A 9,711-nucleotide genomic window follows, 5' to 3' on the forward strand; every position below is an offset into this window, starting at 1 on the left:
GTCGCTGTACTTTGCTGTCATCTTTTAATATATCGATCGACCTTCGCCGGCTCGATCGGTTAAACCAAGACAGAGAACAACATAAGCATCCAATAATTTTTGGTTAATTGCAACAAACAGTCGTTTGGACTATGCAGTGAATAAACTGATATTGAACCAAGTCATGGCCGCCGGTGAGAAGCACTGTTCAGAGGTGTGGTGATATTGTTCGACATGGCTGACTCTACCCAACCAAGATTATACCCGATCAGTGCCAAAATCGAGGATATATTGCTAACATGAATTTCTTCCATAGGCATACACATTTTTTCTTAGATAATGGATTTAAACCCAGCCTCTACATCCAACTATATAATGACCAAATTAGCAATTTTATGGTTCTTGAGTAGGCACCGAGAGGTACTTTTAGTGTAAAATTTTGTACCTCCTATTACCTAAGGTATCAAAAGATACCAAATTTTACACTAAAATTTTGGTATCTCCTGATATTTTCTCAAGAATTGCAAAATTGCTTTGGCCAAATACATACATTTTGCTTGGTGCCATTTAATATCTACCATTAACCGTATCTCTTTTAAGACCACGTATGTGGAGATGAAGATATTAGTACAACGATATACCAAGAACATATAAAATATATATGTACAATTAACTAGAGTTTATAAATAAAAGATAACTGTTTATCCCAAAACGTATGTTAAGAATACTCTTAATGATGAAAATATAAAATAAAGATTAGTCCGCGCCAGGTTACATGCCAAGTAAATGAACTATATTTTGTTTCCAACTATATTAATTAGCCATCGACAAATTAATTAGAGCTAAGTTCAATAGTATAGCTAACTACTAGCTCCAATTTATCTATAGTCAATCTAATAGTCAATTCATACAATAGTTACCTACAAAAACATTGATACATTGTCACATATATCATATACATATTGTGTCTTGGAGTCCGTGTGCAGCTGGCTATAAATTAGTAGCCAACCTCTCTTATCTCTTCTCTCTTATCTTTTTAAAATATACTTATAGCTGGCTTATAGCCTGCTATTTTATCCGCTCTTACGGATCAATCGACGTCCATCCCAAAACGTATGTTAAGAATGTTGACGATGCATGCATGTATGAGAACATTCTTGGGTTTGCACGGGCGTAATCTTCGATGTAGTAATAATACTGAAGGGGGGAAACGCAAGAAACGGAAACATGTTAAGAATTTAACTGCCATTTTGCACGCTGTCGTAACCTTATTCCTGTAAGTTAGTTTTCACGGTCAAACGATGATATCGAAGTTTATTCAGCAACTGCATGCAATGTGCTTAGTTGGCAAAGAAGCATTCATACATTTTCCTTCATACATTATATATATATACACACACACAGTTGTACAGATAAGTAATATTACACTAATAATATAATCGAATGCTTGTCTGCGTACAACCTGTACCCTACTCAAATGTGTATATGATCGTCACTTCAGGAACTATATATACCCATGGACAACACAGCAGTCTTGTGTTCATCGCGGTCCTAAGAACAATTTATATATATATTATATATATCACCCCTCCTCTCTAACAGCAGTAAGAAGCTAGAGATCGATCGTCAATGGCGATGAAGCTTACGCGTGCGGTGGCCGGCGCCGCCGTGCTGTCACTCTGCGTGCTGCTCGCCGTGCAGCCGGCGGCGGCGGCGGCGGCCGGCGGCAACGTGGAGGGCACGGTGAGGGAGGAGGTGCAGAAGGCCATCAAAGCCGATCCCGGCGTTGGACCCGCCCTCATCCGTTTGGTGTTCCACGACTGCTGGGTCAACGTATGTATTGTCTCCAGTTTCTTCGGAATAATGCAATTTTGGTTTAAATTTTTTGTCATTAGGCAATTTAATTATTTTCTGTCATCGAGTAAACATACACATTGTTGATATTTTAATTTAATTTGCATATGTGGGTTCACCTAAATGTATTTATTGCTATGCTTATCCAGATTATAATAGTTTTCGTGCATATTGGTGAGATTCATTAAAGGGATACCTATTGATTTGTTGATTGAAAAAACTAAATCTATCTGTCGATTTTTTTAGGTTGGATTAAGATCAAACAGTAGCTAAGAAAATCTAACAAAGTACGTAGCACGTGGACCAGCACAAATATTGAAGCAAATCAAATGGATAGGAAAATTGATCGACAGATTAAAAATTTTCAAGTGTTGACAAATAACAAACCTATTCATTAAATTGTATTTTTGTAATGAAAAATGCATGGTTTTTATGAATAATTTCCATGCATAGTTTTTTTTAACTTAACTACGCTTGTAATGAAAAATGCAGGGGTGTGATGGGTCCGTGCTTTTGGACACGACGCCGTCCAACAGCAGCTCCGGCGTCGAGAAGGCGGCGGCGAACAACATCGGCCTCCGCGGCTTCGAGCTGATCGACGCGATCAAGGCCAAGCTCGGCGACGCCGTCTCCTGCGCCGACATCGTCGTGCTGGCCGGCCGCGACGCCGCCGCCATCCTGAGCCGCGGCAGGATCACGTACGCCCTCAAGACCGGCCGCAGGGACGGCGTGGTGTCGTCCGCCGCCGCCGCCGACGCCACCCTGCCGCAGTCCACCTTCGAGGTCAGCCAGCTCAAGGGCAACTTCGCCAAGAAGAACTTCACAACGGAGGAGCTCGTCGTCCTATCCGGCGCGCACGCCGTCGGCGTCAGCCACCTCTCCTCCTTCAAGGACCGCCTCAACGCGGCGACCGCCACCCCGATCGACCCGAGCTACGCGGCGGCGCTCGCCAGGGACGTCGAGGCCCTGAAGGGGCAGCAGAACACGACGGACCCGACGGAGCGGTTCAACATCCGCGACATGGACGCCGGCTTCCGGAACGCGTCCGGCTTCGACGCCACCGGCGTGAACACGACGGCGGTGGGCGTGCTCGACAACAGCTTCTACCACGCCACCTTGCAGAACATGGTCCTCCTCAAGTCCGACTGGGTGCTGCGCACCGACGGCGAGGCGTCGGGCAGCCTGAGCGACTTCAGGGACGACGCCGCCAAGTGGGAGGCGGAGTTCGCCGCCGCCATGGTCAAGCTCAGCAACCTTCCCGCGGAGGGGACACGCTTCGAGATCAGGAAAAGCTGCAGATCCACCAACTAGATTGATTACTGTTGCTAACCAAAAATAATTGCATGGTGCAGAACGAAACTAAGAGTCGTTCATAATTAAGTGTGTTGATAGTTCCGTAAATCGTACCGCCAAAGCGGAGAAATCGTAATGGCAGCTTTACTGTGTTATTGGATTGAGAGAAATAAACATATTTATACGGTCTAAGAAAACTGATTTTGAACTTATCACTAGCTGCCTTCTTTTTTTATTTTACACAGTTAAGTTTTAAATCATGTCAAACTTCTTATGCAAATATACAAAAGTATAAAAGTCTCTCTTAAAATTTCATTTATAATAAATCAAATGATAGTAGAATAATTAATAATTATATACGTATTTTAAATAAGACAAATGACGAATGGTAAAATATAGATTCGAAAGTTAACGGTGTTAAATAAAAAATCAAAATGTGTATATTGCTAACCACGACATATTTACAGCTACAACACAGCATGATCCACGTAGGGAAATTTAGATGTGATTGCAAATTTAGTTGAAATCTCGACTGCAAAACTAGTATTAGAAAATTAAAAGAATACCAGTAGAGATTAAAATCCTTATAAAAATAAGTAAATTTTAAGGAACTGTATCACTTATTGACAGCATTCGTGAGAACTTTCGCGTACCTAAACATTATAAATACAATTTCTTAAAATTATAACGTGCCTGGTATCCTACTACAATAGCTGTGCTAACGTTGACTGCCACGTGCCGCCACGTGTCACTCCATTAGTCGAGTAGCATCCGCGTGACTGGACCCACGTTGCCAGAAAAAAAAATAAACGGCATACAGTTTTGTTAAAATTGTACAGTAAGATTTTTTAAGTCTTAACTAGATTCATATAGATGCTACTAAATCTAGACATATATATAAATTATATGCATTCATCAATTGATAAATTTATTAAAGGCTAGAAAGTCTTACGATATGAACCGAAGTTAGCATTCACTAACTTGTAGCTTTGCGAAATTACTTGTTGAGGTCGTAATTTGTTAAAGTTACAGTTCCTTCCAATTTACTCTTGTAAGATAGAAACAAAACAAGTTGTAATTTTACAAATCCCTCAAATTGTAACATGTAGGTAGGAGCTTAATTATTAGTGAGATTTACAAATTTCTGTCTTTCGACAAGATAGAGATTGTTAATAATGAAGCATCTCGCTCAAACTGCCGCCATAAATAAGAATTTTAAAGGTAATTTGAAGGTTATCTACAGAAAAATGTCTCCAAATATGATTATTTTTTAGTGCAGAGCCAGTATAAGGGTTATTGTTAAGCTTGACAGTCTGAGCATCGTGCACGCGAAGAGATTGTTACCCTGTTTTCAACTGAAGAAGAAGGACAACGCATACTCAAAGATCAACAAAAAGATGTATAGCTCACTAGCAAGATCATGATAAGCATCGTATGAACATGCGTATATCTCCACCAGGGGGAGTACCAGACGTGTGGCAGCTTGGGCTGGCGTGATACGCAAGGGTAAAAAATTCATTAGAATATTACTATTTTTAGTTAGGGCTTATTTGGTTTGTAGGAATCTAATCTCAATGGAATAGAAAAAGTGGAGGAATAGGAATGTATCGTAATACCAATCCGTAGGAATTTTCCAAGAGGTTTGAGTACATAGAAACTTTTCTATATTTGCTGTGTGTAAAATTTTTCATTCTACAAACCAAATGGAGGAATCGGATCGTGTGTTTTTCCTTCGAAATGAATAGGTCACTAAAATTTAATTAAAAAATTTATATTTTATTTTTGAGCCCTGAATTTCTGGTTCCGTCCTGTCTCCATCCTAACGAGGCCAGCAGATTCGAAAACAACGAACGCACTTAAACAAGATTAATTTCTGTGCTCTGCCAGTGATCATCTGATCAGTATTCTATATACTGATCTTCTGCACGTACGCAGTAATTTCGATTTTCGTATGTAGGTGTTGCCCAGCGGGGCAGACAGCTTCAAAATCTCGGTGCTTTCCGGTTGTTTTGTAGCAGTTTGTTGGTGTTTTCCCGGCCTGTCTTAATAAAAGCGATCGACCTTCGCCGGCTCGGCGAAACCAAAGAAACACAATGCGACATACCCACGAATTTGGTTGGAGTTGCTAACTTGTATATATTGTACCGTTCCATTTTCCTAACTAGAAATATGCCGACTCCGGTGCATTTTACTTGCAGTGAAATTTAATTCATACCGTTGATCTATTTTGATTGGACGACTATGATTAAATTATACTACCAACAATATTAGGTGCAGTAGAACGTTCTTTTTATTGTGATCTTTATTGTAAAAAAACAAAATTACAAAATATTGCTAATCAAGTAAATAACAAAGTACGAAAATACTCTTTTTCTACTAGTAGTATAATACTACAAGTCAAATGCACCAGAAAATTGCCCAACTAGAAAACAATCCTAGCGCTAATGCAAGTGCTAATTTGGAGCGTGATTACTCTGTGGAGAGGGACGGAGTTAGAATAAAATATAGATGTGTGTCACTCACTTGTTTTTTTGTGCTTTGAACCGAACTTAGATCACTATGCTATTTGAATTTAGATTTAGAGGAAACATATATGGGGAAAATATATGAATTCTAATTAAAAAATTCTAAACCGGGTGCCAACCCCCCCCCCCCCCCGGAGAGAACATGGCCATGTGATAACTTACATTTGTAGGTGTCCTTTTTATTCAATACAAATCATCTTCTCAAATTTGTTTAAACAGTTGCAAGAGCAATTAATTAGCGTAGTTACAAGTTAACCATCGATTAAGCACGGATGCTTCTTCCAAACATCAACCAATGTTTCATATTGTAGGTTGTTTTAGGTTTGCTCTGTATATGCTAAACTGAATTCGACTAAATTTATAAAAAAAAATAGTGACATTTTCAGCACAAAACAAATATAATAAAAATATATTCCATGATGTATTTAACTAAATTGATTTTATGTTGTGGTGTTGAAATTTTTTCCATAAACTTATTTATATTTGAAAATAAAATGACTTCAAGAGAAATCTAAAAGATAAATATTCCAATAATATGAAACAGAGAGACTAACACTTCTCCAAGTACCTGGACAGGAGATCCCCAATTGAAGCCATGGTATCCATATTTACTTATATATGGTGTGCTTCAAATATTTAACTGAGGCTAAGGATTTCTAGAGTTTTCCATGGAGATTAAGGCCCCTTTGATTCAAAGGAATTTCATAGTAATTTTAGAGGATTTTATTCCTATGAGAATTTTTCTTTCAAAGCCCTTTGAATCAAAGGAATGAATCCTATGAAATCCTATGGAATTCCTATGTAATGCATCTTCCTATACAAGTTTTGAAGGAAATTTAACAAAAGGTTCAACCTCATGGAAAAAATCCTTTGAGTCTATCTCTGTCCTTAAATTTCTGTGTTTTTCCTGTGGTCCAATCAAACGGTCATTCCTATATTTTTCATGTGTTTTGTAATCCTTTTTTCTACACCTACATTCTTATCAGAATCATATGTTTTTCTTATTTCTCCATTTTTTATTTTTGTGATTCAAAGGGGCACTAAGAAGGCATGTGTAACCATGTTTAGGATTAATTGAGATATAGGTAACTAGGTGAAAATTTTAAATACTAGTTGTGTGATGAGCTGAAATGAGGTGGTAGACAGAGTACTGTGTAGAATAAATTTTCTGGACCCTATAAATAAATTATTATATTTTGAGTTTGAGACAAAGCCACAAAGGATGTAGCCTACTTTTCTTCAGATGATTTTGTATTTTTACGTATGCAATGCTGCAATATTCTTCCATCTGGTAGAGGGAGAAAACGCAACAACTGGAACGCACACATTCGCGCCAATTTACACTCTGCCGTGGATCTTGTTCCTGTATGTTTGCATGGTCAAACGATCGATGATATCGAAGTCTATATATCCAGCAGCTTAAAGTTGGTTGGTTAGGAAGCATTCATGTATTTCCTGCATACATCTTACAATATAAAACAAACAAAATATAATATAATTTGAACGATTGTGTGCATGCAAGCTAATTAAGCTCCAGAGCGCTATATATACGTACCCTTGGACGACACAGCACAGCCAGTTCATCGATACTAAGCACAACAACTCCTCTGTCTAACCAGCAAGCTGATTCTAGCTTAATTAGTTGGTATTAGAAATCAAACAATTTGGAGAAGAGAGATTATCGATCGATCGATGGCGATGAAGGCTACGCACGCCGGCGCCGTTGCCGGCGCCGTCGTGGTATGTCTCTGCGCGGTGGTCGCCGTGCAGGTGCAGGCGGCGGTGGCCGGCGGCGACGGCGTCGAGGGCACGGTGAGGACGTTGGTGGAAGCGGCTATCAAGGGCGATCCCCGCCTTGGCCCCGCCCTCCTCCGCTTGGTCTTCCATGACTGCTGGGTCAATGTATGTAGTATTCTTTACTATACTGTGCCCTAATTTTTTTTCTATTCTGATTATACTTTTATGTTAAAATTAAGATTTTCAAGCTTAAATTAGAGTACCATTGTAGTTTAATTTTTAGCATTCGCTTTTAAATCAACACGTATATAAAATCTGTATTCACAGATTATTTATCATTTGTAAATATATGGTTTTACTGTGAACCATTTGATGGTTTGTTCGAAAATTCTACTATTTGGTAGCCATGCTGATATGCATGGCATGATTCAGTTTATATTATGTATCATTAATTTGTCTGAGTTTCACTTAGATTAGGTTTGCAGTTTTATTTAGTTCATAAGGGTTTTCCCCTAAATGTAGTTCTAAGCTTATCTAAATTTTTCCGAGAATTGACTAGCAACGATTATAATAAGTTTATTTTGAAGTAGAGGGATAGTTTGTTCTTTCAGATAATTAGTATGATACACTATTGATATTTCTTGATTGTAGTAAGCATGGGCCTTGTTTGGAAGTTGCCGGCACATCCATGGGCTGGAATATTGACCTATATTCTTGGCCCATTCACATTTATTGTGAAGGATCAGAATGAATTACTCACTTGTGCTAAAAATACGATGTCAAATTTTTTTTATATGTGATTTTTTATCTCTCTCTTTCCGTCCGTTACAAGTTGGTAGTTAATTACCTTTAGTCATAATTCTCTTTGTTACATAGCATATATTACAAAAAATACAATGCAGTTATTGAAATTTATATGGTAGTTACAGTGTAAGTCTGAACATTTACATCGTAAAAAAATACTCCCTGTGGTTTTTTCCAATTTGTCACGGTTCACTTTTGGATTGTCCGACCGATTGTCTTATTTAAAATTTTTATTCAAATATATAAAATTATTAGAAACTAATTAATATATATATAAATATTTAAAATTAGATGAATCTAAAAGGCAATGACTTTAAATAAAGAAACGAAGTATTTGGCAGTAGTGATGAGTAATTAATTACAGTTCTACAGGTCGGAGTAGGCTTAACTTGGTGGCTGGTGCATGTGTGGTTGAAAACGCAGGGTTGCGATGGATCGGTGCTCTTGGACACGACGCCGTTCAACGGCAGCTCCGGCACCGAGAAGGCGGCGGGCAGAAACATCGGCCTCGCCGGCTTCGAGGTGATTGACACGATCAAGGCCAAGCTCGGCGACACCGTCTCCTGCGCCGACATCGTCGTCCTGGCTGGCCGCGACGCGGCCGCCGTCATGAGCCGCGGCAAGATCAACTACACCGTCGTGACCGGCCGCAGGGACGGCGTGGTCTCGTCCGCCGCCGCCGCCGCCGCCACCCTGCCGGACTCCGTCTTCAAGATCGGGCAGCTCAAGGACAACTTCGCCGCGAAGAACTTCACCGCGGAGGAGCTCGTCGTCCTCTCCGGCGCGCACGCCGTCGGCGTCAGCCACCTCTCCTCCTTCCAGGACCGCCTGAGCAGCTCGCGGTCCGTGTCGACGCCGATCACGGCCGCGTACAAGGCGGCGCTGGGCAAGGACGTGGAGGCCCAGAAGGCGGTGCAGAACACGACGGACCCGACGGAGCCGTTCAACATCCGCGACATGGACGCCGGGTTCCGGAACGCGTCCGGCTTCGACGCCGCCGGCGTGGACACGGCGGCGGTGGGCGTGCTCGACAACAGCTTCTACCTCGCCAACACGCAGAACATGGTGCTGCTCAGGTCCGACTGGGAGCTGCTCAACGCGACCGACACGCGACGGAAAGTCAGTGTGCTCGGTGGCAACGCCACCAGGTGGGAGATGGAGTTCGCCGCCGCCATGGCCAAGCTCAGCAACCTCCCCGCCGAGGGGACCCGTTTCGAGGTCAGGAAGAGCTGCAGATCCATCAACAACCTGAACTAGAGAAGCATTATTTATCCTTGGTTTAATACCTTCGATTTTAGAATTGTTTAAGATACCCTCGAATGGTCGCGAGTCGTTTATTGCTTTGGATCTAATAAAACTAATTTTATTATACTATAACAGTAGTATATGTATTAAAATTTGGTAATGATAGGATTAAAACTAAAATACGGTAAATTTGTTTATCATATATCAGTTCAACATAGATAAATTAATAAATATATTTTACCAATGTTTAGAATAAAATATTTAATATACTTAT

General features: G+C 40.4%; 2 protein-coding genes across 2 annotated transcripts; both read left to right on the forward strand.

The window, feature by feature from the left end:
- Nucleotides 1–1,614: 1,614 nt before the first annotated feature.
- On the forward strand, nucleotides 1,615–3,144 carry LOC102716492 (peroxidase 5-like). The gene is made up of 2 exons (XM_040522896.1): nucleotides 1,615–1,812; nucleotides 2,326–3,144. The coding sequence occupies exons 1-2, from the start codon at nucleotides 1,615–1,617 to the stop codon at nucleotides 3,142–3,144; spliced, it is 1,017 nt and encodes a 338-aa protein (XP_040378830.1).
- Nucleotides 3,145–7,349: 4,205 nt separating this feature from the next.
- Nucleotides 7,350–9,449, forward strand: LOC102705812 (peroxidase 2-like). Its single transcript, XM_006653067.1, has 2 exons — nucleotides 7,350–7,553; nucleotides 8,616–9,449. Exons 1-2 carry the CDS (start codon nucleotides 7,350–7,352, stop codon nucleotides 9,447–9,449), a joined length of 1,038 nt encoding a protein of 345 aa, XP_006653130.1.
- Nucleotides 9,450–9,711: the final 262 nt, after the last annotated feature.

Source organism: Oryza brachyantha, chromosome 4 (assembly GCF_000231095.2).
Source record: "Oryza brachyantha chromosome 4, ObraRS2, whole genome shotgun sequence".
Lineage (NCBI taxonomy): Eukaryota > Viridiplantae > Streptophyta > Magnoliopsida > Poales > Poaceae > Oryza > Oryza brachyantha.